Here is a 21,489-nt window from a genome sequence, read left to right as displayed (position 1 = left end):
GCGAATCTATAGGGAGAAACCACTCGTAGGCCGGTGTTGATCATCATTCTTGGCATATATATATATATATATATATATATATATATATATATATATATATATATATATATATATATATATATATATATATATATATATATATATATATATATATATATATATATATATATATATACGCACTGTGAAGTCGATGCCTAGAGCCGCAGCCATTCCGCACGGTCCGCGCGCATGGTACTTTCGCACGTTAGCGCGGTTGAGGATGCTGCACTACGGTAGCGCATGCGAGAAGTCACGTGGTTTTATTTCATATTTCGCGGGCTTTCTTTAAAGGACGTAAAAAATCACCACGCAGCATGTACCGTGGCACACACACACACAAAAAAAATAGATCGCTCGTCTCTGAATCCCCTTTATAACGCAACTAAACGCACCTGGCCCTAAAGTGAATATCAGAAAAGTTGCATGATTTATCTTAGTTAATTAACAAATTTAGCGGAGTATAGAAATACTCCAAGGAGCACCACATGACTACAAGTCACATGCCGCTGGTTTCATTTAGCTGCGGCTAACCACTTTTTCTAAATCATTGGTTCAAGTTACGTGAAACGCCCTGCATATTCAAAGAAGTGCAGGCACACATATGAACACAAAAACAAACATTTAATATCGATGTTTCGGCCGGGCTCAGGCCTTCATCAAAAGATGCTCACCAAATATTTTTCGAATACGAATAGCAAGCATCGAATATCGAATAGTCAAACGTAGTTCATATATTTATAGCAGGAATATTTATTTTGGCATGATTAGGGTATAACTCCTGCACTCACTAGTGCAAAAAATGTTAGCTAACTATCAGGTACGAAAGATCAGTTTTGAGCTCCAGATCAGTAGTTGTCAATAAATAAACTGCACAAATAGCCTCTCAATAGGTTTGTAGCCTGATTACAAACAAGCTTTCAAAGAATGAATGGCTGCTGTAGGACTGGCATTCTAAAAACTCTAAATAAATGATTGCCGAAAAAATACCCCAAGTTGTGGCGGAAAAAGAAATGCTGAAGGGGGGGACTTGTCTACCGTAAACACACATAAAAAAGGCCTGTTCCAAGGAAAACACTACTGACTGTAGCGTGACAAATAAATCTACATGACTAGACACCCACAACCCACAAAATCACAGAATACAAGCAAAAAACCACGGTTGTAATTTAGGCTTCCGCCGCGAAGCCAAAGACAACGCTTACATTACCATTCTGTTTCTGCAATGCATCATAATCTTTCGTCGTTGTTTCGCGTTTGATAGCTTGCGATATTTTCTTTAGCAGACGCAGAACAGTAGCAAGACTTACAGTAGATTGTTGCGATATATTTGGCTAGTTTCGAGCATTCGAAAATATCGTATAGAGCCGTTACGAGCATGAATACGAGTAGTTAGTGTCTAATAGTCGATTCGCATTCGAAACTTCGAATATTCGCCCACCCCTAATATATGTGTTCCCACTATCTTTCAGCGTTTGGGAACACGGGCCGTATTGGTAGGAAGGAAAAAGAAAGAAAACAGACAAAACATGTTACTCACTTCATTTTTAACTCTGCGAAAAAGTCAGATTTTCTTCCATACCGCGGTAAATGAGTAGTTCTTCCGCCCTGTAACATTCAAAATGTAGTGGCGACGCGAAACAGCCAGTAGTGAGATAAATGCTGGTGAAAGCTGCTGCCTGTGACAATGGTGCTTCCGCTTTCCCGTAACCCTTAATGTCCGATAGCAGTCGCTGCATGCGATCAAAATGTGTAAGGGGCTTATGTTTATCCTACTGCGTAACGTGACACATCCAAGGATATGCGAGCACTAAACTGGCTACTGCAAGGAAGACGCTGTTGTTTGCATATCATGTTATTTTGTTCGTACTATTACCTGAGCTCAAGCTTTTTATATATTTCTGAAGGTGTATGCTAATCTTATCAATCATCAATTGCTCAAGCAACAGCTGCATGCACGGTTGCACACTAGGCTAATCAAAGAGATGAGATAGACGGAAAAGCCGCGCTTACCTTTGCATGCTAGGCAGCCGCTGTACGGTATTTTTAACGAATAGTCAAGGTTATGGAGGGATCAGATGAAACGTTATGAAAGGTCGAAAACCACGTGCTTCCGGTTAATCCGCTTTTCTCGTCAGAAGGAAAAGAAATCCAGCTCCTAGCAGTATAGACACCCCTCGGTTGTCGCTTTTCGATCACTGCACAAGCGAAGGCCGAGAAATGATCGAGGCCGAGAAATACTCAGACAAGCGCCGTGCTGGTTTAGTTGAAAGTGAAAGTGGTGCCGTATATCACGTTTTCGCTATACTATTACCGCGTCGCCGATCCTACGGCATTCACACGGGATATTATACCTTAGCGATCGGCAGATGGGTCGCAGGTATTCGACTGAGTATATTCAAATGTCGCGAGCTGTCTGGCATTTCAAACGTGAGGAATGCGGATGCAGGTGTGTGTTTTCGAAAACCAATGAGATGACAGCTGGAAAGCGAAGCCAGCTAAAAAGATAAAGCATAGAAGCCCGCGAAATCCCCAGATACGGTGGCAGCTCGATTAATAGGTCGTTGAGATTCAGAAGTGTGCAGGCTTTTTTTTTTATGCGAAAGCGTCAAAGCGAAAAAGCCGGCGTCTGTAGCAGCGAAACGGCACCTGAATTCCCATTGGCTGCGACGCCATGCGAAGTACGCACCTCGGCGGAGCCGAGCGGGCGAAAGGGGACACCTGCTGCTGCGCTGGTGTGGCATGAGGGGGAGACGGCATTGCCGCGACGCCACGTTACCCTCGCTCTCGGATGCCTGTGTTACCTGCACGTTCCTTGTCGGCGTAAGCTATCAACTGCGTCCTACCTTTGCCTCGGTAATCGCTACGAAGCAAATTAAAGTATAAAAATATAATAAATGCGGAAGGAAAAAACGTTGGCGGTAGCGAGTGGCGAACCAACGACCCCACGCTGACAAGCCGACTTTCTTACCAACTGGGCCAAACGAGCGCTTCCTATATATTAAGCCTGTGCACTCTGCTTGATGGCATCACGCTATACTTGCACCGAAATTTCCATTGCAAGCCCGACGTGACGACAGTGGTCACGTGAAAATCACCGCGGCTCACTCTGGAGCGTCTCCATTAGATGCTGTGGCAATCGGGCAAGATAGCATGACGTCACGGATCGACGTACGTATGCATTGTGCTGTCTAGGAGGCGTTGGCCAAGTGTTTCAATGCCCTCGCTTGCCCGCGAGGAGCTCATAACTCGAAGGACCGCTGAGCGGCGTTCAAGTGGACATTGATGCTGTCGCATTCACAACTTATAAGATGTGCTTAGATGTGTTCGATTTTCTTTTCTGCTACAGGTAGATCCAAAAACCAGCTAAAAAGACAAACACACAACTTTTGCTGCACTAAGAAGTGAACTTCATTGCGCGCGTGAATCCGCTAAACCCCACCAAGTGCATAAGCCAGCACATATGCGAGGTAATTTGAGCTCACGATAAAAACCTTCTTTTTGATCATCTACCAACTCATCTAGCACTTAGCCTTGTTGCCCCTATATTTGCACCCCGCTTGAACAGCGCTTGTGATTATCTTTGCTTGATTTGATGTTCCGGCAAGAAGAAGAAAGAATCTTCGTTAGTATTTGCTCTCATCTTCGTGGTCTTTTACTACTTAATTTTGATTTCGTATGTTACAACCAAGAAACGGGCGTATCAAAACAATGTTACAGTTTTGAGATCAGCGGCGTATCGCGTTAATTCTCTTAGCCGATGAAAACTGTTAGTGTTGTATACATTGCAAGGAACATTTTATTGCGATAGCAATTATATGGACACTCCAGGCGCCTTTCTGCCGTTGCCGTTGGCGTCGCCGTCACCGTGAAGTTCTGTGTGAGTGAAAGCGTGTGAGGGTGAGCCGGCGAACGCGGTTAGATCTCGCGTGCGCGAGCGAGGAACGCGGCCCGGATGCGTGCCCTTTCTTGTAGCACGCGGGCGGCGGGGGGGGGGGGGGGGTGCTCAGGTGTGGGAGGAGGAACGCCCGCGCGGGCCTCATCTTCAAAGCGATCTGCGATGTTTGCAGAGTGCGCGTAGTGCCAGTAGCTTCGTATGCACTGTGCTTTCGACGTTTCGTTCGCGCTGAAGCGAGACATGCATGAAGGTCAATTCGCTCGCTCAGGGTCAATTCATCAATTCACTGAAGAATTTGCACAGCGAGTTTCTGCGCTCATCGAGCGAGATGTTTTCATGTTTACCTCTGCGCGTTTGGCACCGTGCTGACTAACTTAGTTAAAACACGTTGGCGGGCTAGTTGGTTTGAATCCATGATAGAATGTGTAAGTGCGACTGAACAAGGACGTAGAAAGAAGGAGACACACTAAGACAGCGCTGTCTCGGTGTTTCTGTTTCTTTCTACAACCTCGTTGAGTCACACTTACATATTCTATCATTGTTAATTTAGTAAGCGAATGTTTACAAGTTTATATGGCCTATAAAGCTACTATCCTTACTTCGTACAGCGATCTACTAATTTGTTATCGCTATCGGTGCTTCGCCTTTCGGGTGGAAGTGATATTAAAAAAAAAATAACCTCGGCGCTCAGGTCAAATGTAGTTATTGCCGCCGGAAGGAAATAGTGGTGAACTTGTTATGATTTTTCTTTTTCTGCTTTTTCTTTCTTTTTGCTTCGGACCTCCACAGTGGCGTCCTAGGAGTGATCGCATTCCTCATCGCAGCGAGCACAGCGATAGACATGTACCTGAACAAGACACGTGGAGATGAAACAAGAGGTAATGAAGCAAGCTGCCAAACAAAGTTTCTCGCCATTGCTTGCAAGCAGTGAGCACTTGACGATTGTATCCCACCTAAGATCATTTCAAAGTTTCGCGGTACCGGCTCTTAAAACACAGGCTTGTGACGCAATACGCACCATCCGCTCTTTCCAGGAACGGCACTGATAGCACTGTCGAGCTTCTCCCTGGTGGCCAACTCGAAGATGCTGGTGAGGGTGACCGACGACAAGCAGTCGGACGCATACAAGCTACGGTTCCTGCACGGAATGCGCTTCTTCAGCATCGGCTGGGTCGTCCTCGGTCACTCGTACAGCACTTTCAACTTCACCAACATGTGTGAGCGCTGTTTCGCAAGCTGAGTAGAGAATGTTAATAAATAAATAAATAAATAAATAAATAAATAAATAAATAAATAAATAAATAATCACAAGGCAGGTGTTTGTGGCAAGGTGAGAGAGAGAAAAAAGAAAGAAAACGAGAAGGCAGGAATGTTAATCATAAAAGCGCCTGGTTGGCTACTCTATGCTGGATGAAAGGGAACAGGGAAATAGAAAGAAGAGTGAGACGAAAGAAGGTGGTGAATGCGCACACGTGCGTGGAGTGCGCCCTCCTACTCAAATGCGTTCGCACATGCCAGACGTTTACAAAAAGCACAAAACTGTCTTCAAACGTAGAAAAACGAAAACTTATGGCATATATCTGCTTATAAGCAGGACGCTGAGCCCGCTGCGCCACTTGCTGTTTTTGAAGGTTATACACAGGGTTAAGGTACCTCAGAAAGGCTGACCAACGTTTCGATAGGAGGACCTAACTTCGACTTAGGTATAAAAGTATAACCATACGGTACGTAGTATAAAGGTTATAACCTTTATACCACGTGTGCTACTCCATCTGTCGCCCCCTTTTTGATGCTTTTCTGAAGTCGTTCGGTATGAGTAGCGGTCGGTAGCGGTCCCACCTTCTTCATATGGTTCTTTTATTTCCATCTCCCTCAACGTGGGGTAGCCAACCACGATCAGTACTGGTTAACATGCCTGCCTTTTATTCGTGTCTCTTCTATGGGGCTATGAACGTGATAAGATCGGGAAAACATTGCACGACCATGAGTAACGGCCTATAGCCTCTCCATAAGTGAAACTTCAGTAAAATTTGAGAAATATGTATGTCACTAGCGATAATGTTGGGCTAGATAACGTTTGCGCATACGGCGCAATTGGCATTCATAGCTCTTTGGATTACTCCTATAGAATAATTTTGCTTAGCGGATCGAGACAGAGTGAAAGAATCCATGAACGAAAAATTTGTAGAAGTGTTACCCTATTGGTCATCTCTTGCTCATGTCGGATGATTCTCAGGAGCGCGTTTAAGTATTATTGAGTACGATTCTTATGTCATTGCGATAGAATTCCCCGCAATCCACGTAAAATACTAAGCATGCCATAATTTCCTTCTTTGACGCAGCTCGCCTTGTTAACGCTCTTCATTACGGAGATAACATCTTGTTCTGTTTCATCATGGCCGGCTACCTCAGTGTGGACACTTTCTTGTTCCTCGCGTGAGTATGAATACACTTCTCACAAAGTTTTTAAAGAGAACCTTCCTTACTTCCCAACCCTGGGTTTGGCCTGGGTCGGTTAATTGCTGGGTTTCTCACTTCGATGGCTCAGTGTTGGCTCTCACGGATTGCACTATAGAAGCGTAAGAAGGGGCGAAAACAGCCGCGTGTTAGCAAGCTGTCGCTCAATAAAAAGATTCCGTGTCCGATGATAGAATTCGAACCATAGTTCCACAGCGCAGCAGCAAGATGCTCTTCCTAACACAGAGACAAGCGCAATATTACAACACAGTGTAAGAAGCAAGACGCAATGTGTATGGGCGAGAAACTGAGGGGAATAATGTTTGAGTGAGGGGAGAGAGAGAGAGAGAGGCTCTTTATTAGAAAAACAGATTTTTTCCGGCGCGTATACAACCGCTGGCATTACACTCTGTAGAGCGATGGGCAAGGGGATTAAAAAATTCCAGAGTAGAGGAAAAAAAGAGAAGGGATTTCGCATGGGGGTCGAAGCAAGCTTGCAGCCAGTTGCTCTTGTGGAAAGAAATGTAGTCTGTATCATGGATAAATGGCTGAAATGATTGCAGAAGCCTGAACATTTCTCGGCGTTTTTTTCCCCTCGCAAATGAACGAACGAATAGCCGTCATAGTGACCATGAATTTGCGAAATCATCCCTGTTGAAGAAACGCAATACCCAGCAGAAACGTTAGCAGTCCGCCACAGCGCACATGGTCCTCTTACTATTGCTTTCTTTGATGTAAGCAACGTTCAGAGCGGCCTTTCTAATGTGTGGAGCGGGAACTTTTCCTCTGTTTTGTTCGCAGTTTCGTAGCAGTAGCCGCACGATGTCGCTCACCCTAAAACTGCATTGACAACAACTGCGGGAAATCTCACCGGCGACGGGCTTCGATGTAGGCCACTAGTTTACAGGCAGAAAGTTGCATTTCTTCGGTTGTTCAGACTCACATTATCCGGGACCGAATCGACAAAGGTCTCTCAGGCGTAAAAGGTTATCGTATGGCTGACTCTGGGATGGAATACCACGACGACCAAAGGAGCGATAGCCACTGCGCCCGCTATTCAGAAGCTGTCCATACGCATGCGAGCAGCACTGTGAATATGTCTCCAGCGTCGGGTTGATCTTAATATAACAGCGAACAGCTAGTATTCGCTCCTTCTGCATTGATAATCAGCCTCAAGACTATGTGTACACAGAGCGCGTCTGCAACTTCTTGCGCGAAAGCAAACGAATGGTCGCGACACTTTCGTCTTTAGCGGTTGCGCATTAGCGCACCGGTTTCCATTTTCGGGGCGCGTTTTTTCATTAGGGCTTCGTGAATCAATCACTTACGTAGTTTTTATAGCTTTGCCCTTTAAGAACTTTAAGAACTCAGGAACACTCGAAGACTGCTCGGGGACATTTGTAGATGCCGTCAGCATAAAATCCAATGGGTATACAGAAAAAAAAAAGAAACAAGAACATGTGGGGGGGGGAGGTGTTACTGAGTTTCTCGTTATAGCTTGCATGCGACAGAAATGTTAAAAAAAATGGCTGTGGCTTAGGTAAGGTTAAGCCCAGGATGCGAAGCATACTAGCCTTTATTTTAGTTGTTGAACTACTGTTTAGCCTGGTGAACTGCTGTTGCTTGGCTATATTTGGTTCGGCTAGACGAAGAAACAACTCATGCATTACTGCTTCGCCTTCAAGAGTGGAACGCGATAGCGTTCCCGTCGACCCGCCAAGGGGTGTAAGACAATGGGCTACAGGGCAGCGACTACGCGCCCCGCATTGGACGCGGTGAGCGTCGAGCAAAGCAGCGTTCGGCGCGGCAACGAAATGTGCGCCTGAGCAAGAGACGCACGCCTTAGAAACAGCTCGTTTCTAAGGCAACACCGCATTCACTAGAGGCGCTTTTGTACCGCTTTGAAGCATCGTACTCGTGGCTCAGTGGTAGCGTCTCCGTCCCACACTCCGGAGACCCTGGTTCGATTCCCACCCAGCCCGTCTTGCAAGAGTTGAGCCAAAGCCACTTCTCCTCTGTCGTGACGTCACGGTGTCACGTGGTTTCAAGGCGACACCGCCGCGCCTGAGGAGCTGGGTTGAGCTCTCGTAATATGCTTCGCATAAAAATTAAATTATGGGGTTTTACGTGCCAAAAGCACTTTCTGATTATGAGGCACGCCGTAGTGGAGGACTCCGGAAATTTCGACCACCTGGGGTTCTTTAACGTGCACCTAAATCTAAGTACACGGGTGTTTTCGCCCCCACCGAAATGCGGCCGCCGTGGCCGGGACTTGATCCCGCGACCTCGTGCTCAGCAGCCTAACACCATAGCCACTGAGCAACCACGGCGGGTGCAGAAATGTTACAAACGACAGCAGTGTGCGTTTTCTCTTGTGCTCTATTTCTAATCTGCCGCTGAACCGCATTCATCGAGAGAGCTCGCCGCGTATTGAGTGTAGTTTCTTAACATACTACAGCATGCCTGTTCGGCACCCTCGAGTTTCTTGTCATAACTGCATGCAATGTAAAGTGTTACTCATATAGCTTTGCTCAAGCCCATGAAAAACAGGGACCTGCCACGTACAATTACATTCCAGTTATGATGCTCTCTGAATTGTCGGGTTGTTGGTAGCAACTGGAATCTTAGACAACTGCCTTAAGACAACATTTATAAAAGGTGGTTACGTTTGCTTCATAAGGAGCTGTCTCATTTCTTTTTCTTTCTCTCTTCCTGCACAGGGGTTATCTATTGACATACAACTTGCTGAGGGAACGCTCTAACGCTCTCTTTGGTACTATCATCGCCGTTATCAGAAGATACATCAGGTAAATGCATCTCCTGACACATCTGGCCACGAATGTGCGTCAAAAAACTCCTTTTATGTGTCTACAGCTGCTATATAGAATTACTACTTGCATGATGAGGATAAGACGTAGCGGTGCACTTGTGCTAATAAGTGCTTGTGTGTGCAATTGAGTAGGCTTTGCACACAAAGTTATGCGCGATCGTAATCGTTCGGAGATTTTGACATTGCCTTCTTTTACAAACAAGTTTGAATATGTTCATTCCTATCTAATGGAATCGTTACAGCGTTATGCAGTAAACCGATGGCTTTTACTTGGCAGATTCAAGCGAACGGCAAAGAACGAGGTGGTGCGGTTCACTTCAGGATGACGAACTCTCTCCATAATGTCACGAACGTGTAAAGCGACATTCTATTTATAGTACTGTGTAGTCAAGATGAAGAAGCTGAAAAATAAAAATACTAAATGAATGAAACAGGATGAACCAGGGTATAGGGCTAAAACAGTCTGGCCGAAGTTTCGATGAGCGGTTCCGCCGGAGGCACTTGACGATGACACTGCAGCGCGATTCACTCAAAATCGCTTATAGCGCTATTATTGGTCTAAGGTGCGTCTAGCATAGAAAACCAGATTTCATTTGTTTCACTCTAACAACACTTTAGCACACAATTTTGTAGATTGGTATATAGATAAACGTGAACATTCCTGCAGACAAATGCTTGAAAGAAGAACCCCCAATTAAAAAGGAAAGTGCGCTTTCACGTGAGACGAAGAAAGAAAAGTCAATTTTTGAGACACATTGATACGTAGTTGGCGCGTTCGTTCGACGTGGCCTTTTTCATTTTCGTCTTACAAAATAAGCAGTTGTGTTTTATTTCGTTTTGTATAATTTCCTTTTGGTTTCCTTTTCAGGGGAACCATACCGATTTTCTTTTGTATTATGTGCACATTCATTGCGCCGCTGATGTTCCAAGGTCCCACTACGCCGACGCTGTACAAGTTATTCTATAAGGAAATCCGGACGCAATATTGGGCCCTCTTGCTTCAGATTAGAAACTTCACCGGTAACCTCCACATCGTAAGTTCTTTTTTTCTTCTCTTTTCTTTTTGCCACCAAGCTTTTTTACAGCACTATTATTTTTCTTACTGCAACAGTTAAGATGACATTACTAGAAACGCAAAGTTAAGCTTTCGTTTCGCGGATATACTTGGGATATGCAGGCGTAAAAGTGCTTATAATTGGATGTGCGTATAAGGGCATATAAAATTGAGAAAACCAGGGCACTCATCAGCGTGAGTAGTGTATGCCACGCTGATTGTGTAATATATCTAGGCGATATCTGAAAAGGCTGACAACTATTCACAAACTTCGCTAAAATAATAAGTTGTTATATATGCAGTTGAATAAGTATCATCAGTATAAGTGAAGGTACTAAAACACAAAACCATTAAATAGAACATACACTTTACCTCTTTGAAATGCAAAAAAAAAAGAAAAAGTCAAAATCACATCACTTTGTGCAAAATTCCGTCGTCCTTACTCCTCTTGTACTACTTTCCTCTCGTCTGCTCTATCTTCCAGTTAAACTCCCTACCTTCTTCATCGCTTTTATCTCTCTCTTTATCTCTCTGTTCTCTCGTCTGAATTTACTCGACACACACAAAAAGAAAGTCATCGCAACACCCAAGGTGACAGTTTTAGACTGCGTTAGACAAAGAATGGCGCAGACAACGGGGCCGAGGCTGGTGTTTCATTGCTTTAAGATTTTTTAACACTGTTGTCCACCATAGAAGCCAAGCCACCATTGTGTTGCTGAAAGTAATTTTGACGGGAATTCTCTCCACAGGGGATGTACGGTCACCTGTGGTACATGTCGACGGATTTCCAGCTGTTCGTGATCTCTGTTATAGTCATCCAGTTTTTCAAGAAGTAAGTGTTTCAGCAAGACAGCACTTCAGAACTTGCAGAACGTTCATTTCGCTTTTATGGCGCGAAAAGAAAAATAACAGAAAGAAAAACAGGAGTTGTCTGCTTTAAAAAAAATGACATATAATAATAAACATAGAAAGCCCGTCAGGTGGCTCCGAGGATAACGAGGCTGCTGCTGGTTTCCAGCAGTACACTGGGGAAGGCAGAAGAACGAAAAAAGATGACGGATAGCTACAAAAGGTGATGCGCACACGTGCACACGACAGCGTTCATTTCGCACCCAAATGCCGTCGCAAAGTCCCGTCATCTTTAAACCTCTGATGCCCCAAATACAGCACCACATAAAGGGAAATTAGAACAACTTGGTCACTTTGATTTCTGTGCATGGAGAGTACATTTGAACCGAAAGGAAAAAAAAAAGCAATGATACGTTACTTGCGTTAAAATATAAGTAGTACAGTAATTAATTAATTATTTAGTAACTAGTCTGTTGAACTGTCCAAAACTGAAAGCTCGCTCCAGCGTATCAAACCACTACTATGAGTTATGCGCTGTTTCCGGCAAATAAATCAGTTTGGTGTATAAAATTCAGCGTAGCATATAAGACATTCTGGAATTACACCGTTAAAAAGTGTAACATGGTTCGAGTAGCTTTCTCCACAAGAGCACTCGGGTCCTGGGTCCCACTATTTTCTGTTTTGTTGATGATGAAAAAATCTCGGATCAGAAGCATGCAAGACGCTGGAAGAGAACGGTGACGTCCTCTTTTCTCAGTACCAATCTAAAAAATAATGGCCGAAATGACGATACATGACTGAATCACCCTTATTCACCGTATTCTGTTTTATTTGCTAAGAAAAAAAAATGGCACACCGAACGTTTCATGCGTGGGAGGCTTTTTTGTTCGTAGCGCATCGGGTACAGCCCGTAGCCAGAGGTCATTTCTTGGCAGCTAGTAGATTAACGTAGGGTAGCTAATTAGCCTAGAATATAAAACCTACAATTGCGACATATTCGCAGCAATAAGGCCACCTGCCCAGAAATTGGCCCTGCTGTGATCGCAAGGGGCGTTTCTTACGCACGCCTGACAGGAAACATTTTTCTCTTGCAGAAAAATATGGACGACCATCATTGTGTTTGGAAGCCTCTCCCTCATTGCTTGTTCGATATCTGCTTGGCAAGTCTCGAACACAATTTACACACCCTTCGTTCTTCCGATGGCAGACAACTTCACGTAAGACTACTTTCTGTTTCTTTCAACGAACGCCCTTCGCCGTCACCAATGTTACGCACTGAATCCCTCGAGTTCTCACGAGTGAGCTTCCGACATAACCACGCAACGTTAAAGCGGAGCGTTGTGTGGCGGAAACCATGCCGTTAGGTTTGTTTTTTTTGAAAACTAAAAGTTCTTACTTTTGGCATGGCCATAGCGTGGTCGATGTACCGTTCCCGTTATTTGCGCGTACTCTGCGATGAGACAATTTCTTATAGATGAGACAGGGATATTTTTGCTTTAAATATCGTCCTCTGCAACCCAATGAGCTTTCATAACAGTTCATGCCAGCGACCTTACCAGACAAATATTTTGAATCTTCAGTTTTACGAGACTGAACACAGGAATATATGTTACGTGGCATACCATGAGCTATAAATTTAAAGGGACACTAAAAGAAAACAATAAATCAATTGAGAGTGATAAAGTATTCTTTTAAAACTCCGTTGTCATTATTTCACAATAATAGGTCGATTATTACAAGAGAAAACGAAACTCCAAGTTTCATTTTCTGAATTTCGCGCCGAAACCCCAACGCCGGAACATCAATGTGACGTCACGAATTCAAAAGTTTTATTTTTCATGTTTGGGCCATGTTGGCTAAGTAAGAGTTCGCGAAACTTGCCATATTCAGTCTTTGGCTCCTTTAGAACACGACGTAGTCGATGTTTACCGCTAAAAAAACTAGCTGGGCCCTAGCAGCAGCTGTGAAAATATATGACGTCACGGCAAGCTGGTGCGAGAACTCAAAGGCGGTGTGCCGCCCATCTTTAGTGTTTTTCGTTTTTTTGTTTTTTTCCTGGCTTACCAAGCGTCTTCACGCGGTAAGAGTGGTGCTTTTGGCATTGCGGGAGGGTAATTTACTGATGCAGAAGAAATCATTTTTCTCTTCAGTGTCCGTTTAATAGCTCGAAGGTTATGAATCATTAGGTAAAGAAAAGCTCACCAACAGGTACAGCAATAGATGTGACTCCCTTGGTTATTTCAACAAGGAAAAAAGTGACTGAATATATGCATGTCGAAATTTGTAGCACAATTGTAACTTTTACTGCTACTAACACTTTGAAAAATACTTCACATGCTTAGCAAATTTGGCTGTTGGGATAGTTGGTAAATGTGTTGTAAACGTTGCGCTAAGTGGAAAAAAACTGTACAAAAAATACAGGCAAGCCGGACAGGACAGACGCTGTCCGTCTCGCTACTGTTCTGATCCTCCATATGTTTCGGCTCGGCGCTACGTTTACGATTCAGATGCTTGTTCTAAAATGGTCTTGCTTATATATATATATATATATATATATATATATATATATATATATATATATATATATATATATATATATATATATATATAGTGGAGAAATATATGGTGGGTACTTAGCATTTCGCGATGTACAACGCTGTACTAAATCACTAAATAACGAACAATGATTGGAATTTGACGTCCCAAAGTTGATACGTTACAAGTATGAAAGGCTCCGTAGTGTACGATTTCCGAGTAATTTCGATGACCTGCAGCCGTCTAACGCGTATCGAAATAGAACCCACAGTATGCGGGCGTTGTTTTCAAAATGTTTCAAACATTTCTGTTTTTGTCTTGTACTTGCAGGGTCATGACTGGGACGCTCAACAAGTTCTACACCCACCCGTCGTACCACGGCGTCGCCTTTTTCTTCGGAGCGATGACGCAGCTGTTCCTGTACAAGTATCCCTCAGTAAAAATTAGCAAGGTAAGGACAAAGGTTGCTCGTCGCTGCTCATGACTGGAACTTTGAACATCGTTCATGTTACAGTAATCAAGAAAGCATTCGAACAGGCTCTCTCACTTAGTGATAAAGCCTTTGTCAGGCGCAAAACACGCCTTCTGCTTCTGTCGCTTTTCTTTGTTTTTCATTTTTATTATGTGTTACTTAAGAGATGTCGCCTTTATTTGGCGCCGGCTACTCCTTTTCACGTAGAGATGAAAGAAAAGAATTAAACGCATTAAAACTAAATGTCGCAATAACACAAAGTCCAGTCACATAAGTACACTAATGCCACGCTAAAACTGAAAGTCAACTCAGAAATATGGCAACACAAAGTCCAGTCCCATAACTGCACTAAAGTAAACGCAAAGTCCGGTCACACAACTACACTAAGATAAGATAAAGCTAACAGTAAATGGAGCCAAGGAAAGCACCGCGGACATTAGCTGTTGTTGAAATTGAAATGTAGAAAATAATAAAGAAAATGGAAATGAAGGTGGTAGCGCAACGTACACGTAATGTGGAGCTTGTGGGTTTGGTTCCCACCGTGAATAGCATTATGAAACATCGTTCTAGCGACATGGACGAGCAGAGAGGGACAACAAGAAGGCCGGTTTGCACTTGTTGTTCCTCTCTGCTCGTCCGTGTTTGTGCGCTGGAATTATATTTCATAATGCTATTCCCTTAAGGTTTCGTGCTACGTGACGCCATCGGGCTGAAAAGGATGTTCCACATCCATTCACCATGGCTCTGAGTGGCGCTGGCTAACACCCCCAGGGCTAGCTATAGCAAACATAAATACTCAAGCTAATGGACGGATTGATAGCCATCGCTATCGGAGGCTGTGGGTTCGGTCCCTACCCGCGACAAGTTACCTTTTTGTTCGCTTTCATTTGCATTTTCTTTATTATTTTCTACACTTCAATTTCAACAACAGCTAATTTCCCCAATGCTTCCCGTGGTTTTATTGACTGTTGGCTTTATATGATCATGATTAACAATATAGGGCCCTTGGTTACCTTCTTCTCTCGTTACACTAAAATCAGGGCACATAAGAATGCATGGATTATATTCGAATTAAGGTACATGAATCGAGGCATTGAATTGGAGAAAGTCGGGTATAAAAAAAAACTATCCCATAGAATGAGCTTATCACATTTAAACGCTCTACTCAATATAAAAACAAAGGCTACGGCGCTAAGCAGACGGCGATGAAGTGAGACACAAACGACATATACGGGCGCCAACTTCCAACTGTTTATTCACCAGGAACCACGCAATTTTATGCATGAAACCTAAGTGCAAAGTCATCACAGTAGAGATAAACTAACAGGTGGGATAGAAGCTAACACTGCTCGTAATCCAGTGATCTGAACTGAATTATCATGGCAGGTACATATGAGCACCTGTGCATTGCAGGCCTAATCCGAGTATCCAACCAAATGAGGCAGCTGCACGTTCTAATTTTAGCGGCGATTACAGACTATCATTTATAAATTGCATTTCTTTGTCATTTAATGCTTGTAACAGCGTGCTAACGCACCTATTTCCTGCTCTTTCTTTTATTACGAAAACTTTGATTATCCCTTCTAGTGCGGTTTTTTTGCTTTCCTTACAAAGGTAGTTTTGTGCAGGAGTGTCACACAACCACAGCCAATAGCTTCGGAGAATATCGCTCGCTTCTAGAAATCTTTGAAGGGCCAGTAACGCTCGTCGTTGCAATAAGTACGTTATAACTATACATGAAAGAAGTATCCTACTATCATCTACTATACAGAAGATCAGACGCAGCTTGCGCACGCGCCGTTTAGCTTGGTTTTTGCATTTTGCCTTCAAGGAAAGCCTAATCTGAAGCTCTATTCCCCATCTGGGAAAGCTCGCGCGAAACATTTTACTCGAGCGGATAAGGTAGGGAGACTCCTATTCGGCTGCCGTAGCTGTCGCTAAACAGCGGAGTCAAGCTGTGCTGAGGGTGAGTGTCATTTGCCCACAGGTTGCTAGGTATGATAATCCGGTCAGTGACGAGCTTTTAGCGCAGCATGACTTTGCTGTGGGGAACCAACACTGGTCAGGAGTGAGCCACGGAAGTCTGGGTGGGAACTAAAACATTCTGACGCCATATGATAGGGAGGCCATAAAAACGGTCCGATACAACGGAACGATAAGAAACGCTCGCCTGTATCAACGTTTGCTTTAGCGCGATGCGTCTAGTCAAGCATAGAGTTTCCAACATTTACTAGAGAGAACTGCGATCCTTGAGCCACCGTGGGAATGATGGGTAATACACGAATCGTAATACACGGGTACATCGATTGCCTATGACGGGGCTGTGAACGTGTGCCGGTACTCAGAAATCAAAAATAGCGACTGTGCATGCGCTAACTCCACAATACACGAATACGGAGTAGTATGGAAGCGATGTAAGGCACATAATGAAAACATAATTTTAGCATGAACCCTCATACCAAATAAAAGATAGAGGGGGTGAGTAAAAAGATAAAAAGAGTGAAGAGAGAGCAGAAGAGAGAGCGAGAGAGAGAATTGGTACGAGCCGACATGAGTTATGCAGTCTTTTCGCTGGCTTGCTAAGAAATACGTTTTTGTGCGAGTGGGAGATTTCAGCACGCTGTGAAGCCAAAAAACAAAGAGAGAGAGAGAGAGAACCAGTCTAGACTAAAGGCTGGTGGCAGTAAAAAAGTAGTGTGATGCGAAATGCCTGATTTCAAAAGGTTGGCAATCATGACGTGGCCTGTGAGGAGCCGATCAATAATATGTTCCGTTACCTCGGGCGGTGTGTTTTCAGATGTTCCAGGCGGGCATGTGGCTGATGAGCGCCGCGTGCGGGCTCACCGCCATCTTGATCATGTACGACTGGAACCGCGGCGAGCACCCACCCGAGTGGGCCAAGCTGTCATTCGCCTTCTCCGAGCGGCTTCTGTGGTCCGTCTGGCTCTCCTGGCTCACCTTCGCCTGCTCCACCGGCCGGGGAGGTGAGTACTCGCACACGTGCACCGAGATGCGCGTCAATGACGTTAGCGGTCTGCTACAGCTGAACCGCGTATTAAACACCACGGTTTGTCTGAGCAACCATAGAACCACACGTGAGTGTGTGGTCGAAACAGCGCGGTTCTGTTGACTGATCAGTCAACGAATCGATTAATGAATAATTAATTAATGAAGTACCTGATTTATTTATTTATTTACTTATTTATTTATTTATTTATTTAAACGTCTGATTGATACTTCTAGGCTATATATCAGATGTGCTGTGGTGGCCGCCACGGTCGAGAGAATTCTCAGTGCACAGACGCTTTTCAACTCCGTGTTGGTGGAAACGCGGTTGTCGCAATCAAAAGAGAGAGAAGCAGACGGCCACAATCGCAGAGCCGTTGTAACACTTTTAGAAACTGTACAGCACAAACATCTTCTACGCCCGCTTAAGCGGCAACCTAAAGAAAATATTAGAAAGAGGCATCGGTAACGGTTAAAAAAGCTCGTGCGATATTCCTTAACCTGAAGCCTGCGCTGCGGCGAGTGCGCTTGGTCATATTGAGAAACCCAACGTATTGTATTGCTGACAAAAAGAAAAACACAAGCGCGGAAGAATGAAGACGACGAATACAAACGGTTACAGCACCTCTTCATTCTCAGAAGAATACAGCAATATTTAACCGACCTAACATATGCGCACAATCCATGTACTAAAATATTGACCCAAACATGTTAGTGAAACTAAAAATGAAACAAAAACAACGAACATCCACACTTCGGTCACATAAATTTGTTTCAAAACGATGTCTCGCTCTTGTATAGGCGCAGGGAAGGCCTCAATGGTACAGCCCTTTTCATTCTTCTTGTTATGAAAAAAGAAAGCCTCCAATGCCTTCGCTAGCGTTTCTGGCCAGAATTGCTGTATTTAAATCATGGCTCACACCCGCAGGCAGAAACATGTACAACTGAAAGCGCATACTTATCCTCATATGTCTTAACTTTTCCAGCCCGTTCGCTAAGTTAGTCGTTCACACATCACTCAGCCTGACAGATATCCATTTGGAACGAATTCTCAGGACGACACCAGTTTCGAGATATAAATTCCCGAACTTTGCGGAGAAATGCATTGGCGTTCCAATTTGTTGTGTGCTTCAGTGCATGAAACGGCGTTTTGTTAACAAATTAACTGTAACACCAATGCATTTCTCCGCAAAGTTCGGGAATTTATATTTCGAAACTGGTGTCATCCTGAAAATTCATTCGAAGTGGATTCGCCTTGTGAACTCCACGGCTAGAATTTGTAAATTGCAATACGGCCCATAATGCAATTAGTTAAAAACTTAATTAGTGAATTTTTATTAATTAGCCGATTTTGCATCTCAATATATTGTGCAAGTATTGTCCGCCGCTTCGAGTGGACCAGTTCATGAACTAGAATTGCGATATCTGCCACAGGCAACTTTTAAAGATTTTTGAAAGTGTTCGCTGAAACCCCCTGTATATCTGCTGCTATCTCGCAGGCTTCATCGCCAAGTGGCTGTCGTGGAGTGCTTTCGTTCCCTTTAGTCGACTCTCATTCGGAGTGTACCTGCTGCACGTGCCATATTACTACATCCGGTTGAACATCACCAGGGAGAGGATATTCTTCTCGCACTACAGCATGGTGAGTAACCACAATGACCACTGCGTGCGCGTGAGAGCTGCATCAGTTGAGTAGAGAAGACAAAGTGGCGTTATAAACGAATCAACTTTTTTTTTAGAAAAAACAACAACATTAAATGTGCCTTAAACATAGTGCATGCCCATGAGGAACAAAGATTTCACGAAACCCTAGTTTAACAACGAAAGAGATTCCCTCGCCTTGCACGCATCAGATATCATGGGCCAATCTTACGCTAAAATATGCCTTCAATTCGGTTCACGCGTTTAACTCATAAAGTGCAACGCAAAGTGGCGTTGCGTTTTATGCGCAATCCGGTTACTGCGGATTTATTTATCGAAGTCACCGATGGTTGAGTGTTAGCTGCGGGGCCGGAAATAATGTTTTGAGAACATGTACTTGTCGTTCGACTTTTTTTTATTGGCTTTATGAAATCAGGTAATCTTTGTTTTTTGCTGAGTCACAGTGACTCGCATAATAATTGAGCAACGAAAAAGAAACTGTCTCTGGCGCAAGCACGCTCTTGCAAACGGGCCACAGAGAGAGAGAGAGAAAAGAAAAAGAACCGAAGTGATTCCGAGCCCGCGAGTAACGCATGATCTCCTTGTGGACTCCGTAGGTGACCCAATACTTCGGGGCGCTCGTGTCCAGCTACCTGCTCAGCTACATCCTGTTCGTTGCCTGCGAGGCACCCACGGGCCGCATCGAGAAGCTGCTGCTCATGCCCAAGCGGCGGCCGCAGCTGCACGACGAAAAGAGCACCGTCCCTTACGTGGAGGACAAGAGCGACAAGCTTAGCCCGCAGATGTTGTACAAGCCCAAGGCGGAAACGGGCCCCAACGGCACTGTGGCGCCCCCCGGCCAGTCCAGTTACCTCTGAGCATAGACTGTGCGCTCAACGCCGCCTCACTGTATTTATCATCCGCCGGCCGGCCCCTCCTTGTCTCGCTGAGCGCGTGTGGTGTTAGTGCACCAGTCATGTTGGACGTCCGAAGGCTTGGTCACATGTGTACAGAACTCACTACTATGAATGAGGGAGATTAAAAAAAACAGTTGACGGTAGGTGTTTGTTTTGGGCAGAGATGACCTTGTGAAGGAATTTCAGTAATTGTTTGATAGCGGTCAATAGCGCAGACTGGAATAAAAAAAAATCATTTTCTATTGGGTACAAATTCGGTTGACGCGATCCCCTGCCTTCCTCTCATCTATTTTTTTCTCTCTCTCTCTGAACAATTACACACTTCGTTGCCTGTGTGATTCATGATTCACGTTACAAGTTCCTGCCCTTCGGAACACCTTGGATCTGTCGTTAGGTGCCTTCACACAGTAATGTCACGTGACGTCACGTAATGTCATCAACCATGATTGCATTGTTTGTATGCTAAGGAACAATGTCGCGATGCAGCGCTGATATGAACCGTTAGCGATCTAAATTTTATTTCTCCTCTCTCTGGTCATCTCTCTAGCATTCTCTATGAGCGGGCTCTTACCGCGAGGATTTCTGCAGTAAATTATACGTGTACCAGAAAGCGCTGTGTCTCCGCATGCTGCGGTTACGCGGCAAAACATTTAAACCGAAGTGTCGCCACATGCTACAAATTGTAGCAGCGATCATGGGAACTGATTTTTGCCTTTATTTGCCTTCAAATTTAACTAACATTCAGTTCTCCGCATACTGAAAACGACATCGGCTGCAACATTGCTGTGGTCGTGAGAACGGACCAGAAAGCGTAAATCTTGGTTGTCAAGGGCAAGTCCTTACACACTTACGTTTTCGTTTCATTTTGATGAAGGAATGGGGTGAACCTGACTTTTTTTCTATATATACAGCGACAATCGCTTCAAAATTATAGCCATAATGACACCACAAATGATGGCAAGGGTCATATATTCTTTAGAGAGCAATACAAGCTCTTGAATAGCAATTAGGAAATTACTACATCCGAGAGGTTTCTGAAGTTTTCAATGACACTAAGTACGTGAAAAAAAAATGAAGTAAAAACCACAACGACGATGACGAGCCCAGGTGTAGCTTTAATCGCTCTTTTACTATAATATTGAATTGTTCACTACAACTGCTAGGCATGTGTATGTTTGCATGATTTCTGGGAAATATCACTGTTTAGGTCTTATTTCCTGCTCTTCAATACTTTCTGTTCGACGTCGCTTTGCAGGTGGGAAGGATGGAAGCGCGATAAAGGGCGGGCTAACCAATTAATGCTCAAGAATGATGTCGGCTAAGATCTAGGCGATAATGCATTCAAACTGTATATATTCGTGACCGCAGCTGCCATATTTATCTTGTGGCCATCTTGCGTTCACCAATGCTAGTTCATGTTCTCGGCTGTGTTGCACAGCCGTAGTGTATTATTGTTCACCTCCAGTTCCCGCGTGGTATATGTTCATGTAGCGATGTTCACAATATTTGTGGAATAAAGTGTTGTTTGTTTTATTTGTGTGTATTCGCTGATGATTCGTGTATTACATTGCTGAATGAACGGCTCGTGGTGCTCCGGATGTGAAATTAACATATCTTGTACATTGACAATCATGCTGCTCACGATGCTCTAGCGACGTCCTTGACGAGGTATGAACATAAACATGAACACGATAAAGTCATGCGATTTACAGGGTTAGCTTTTTACACGCAGCATGCTTCTGGACTCATGCTTGGGTGCATGTACTTACATTTATCAAAAATCAAGCTCCCACA

The 21,489-nt window shown here is 44.1% G+C and overlaps 1 protein-coding gene across 1 annotated transcript in view; it reads left to right on the top strand.

Moving 5' to 3' along the window:
* Positions 1–21,228, top strand: part of LOC135905726 (nose resistant to fluoxetine protein 6-like) — a 45,143-nt gene extending 23,915 nt beyond the window's left edge. Inside the window, exons 5-15 of the mRNA XM_065436703.1 lie at positions 4,724–4,812; positions 4,969–5,151; positions 6,277–6,370; positions 9,112–9,198; positions 10,090–10,255; positions 11,025–11,107; positions 12,219–12,341; positions 13,990–14,110; positions 16,929–17,115; positions 18,637–18,779; positions 19,396–21,228. Coding sequence (XP_065292775.1) covers positions 4,724–4,812; positions 4,969–5,151; positions 6,277–6,370; positions 9,112–9,198; positions 10,090–10,255; positions 11,025–11,107; positions 12,219–12,341; positions 13,990–14,110; positions 16,929–17,115; positions 18,637–18,779; positions 19,396–19,656 — 1,537 coding nt within the window. The 3' untranslated portion in view covers positions 19,657–21,228. The remainder of the gene's footprint in view (positions 1–4,723; positions 4,813–4,968; positions 5,152–6,276; positions 6,371–9,111; positions 9,199–10,089; positions 10,256–11,024; positions 11,108–12,218; positions 12,342–13,989; positions 14,111–16,928; positions 17,116–18,636; positions 18,780–19,395) is intronic.
* Positions 21,229–21,489: the final 261 nt, after the last annotated feature.

The sequence above is a fragment of the Dermacentor albipictus genome, chromosome 1 (genome assembly GCF_038994185.2).
Source record: "Dermacentor albipictus isolate Rhodes 1998 colony chromosome 1, USDA_Dalb.pri_finalv2, whole genome shotgun sequence".
Classification (NCBI taxonomy): domain Eukaryota; kingdom Metazoa; phylum Arthropoda; class Arachnida; order Ixodida; family Ixodidae; genus Dermacentor; species Dermacentor albipictus.
Note: the sequence above shows the minus strand (reverse complement) of the source record. Positions and strands in the feature narration are given on the sequence as shown.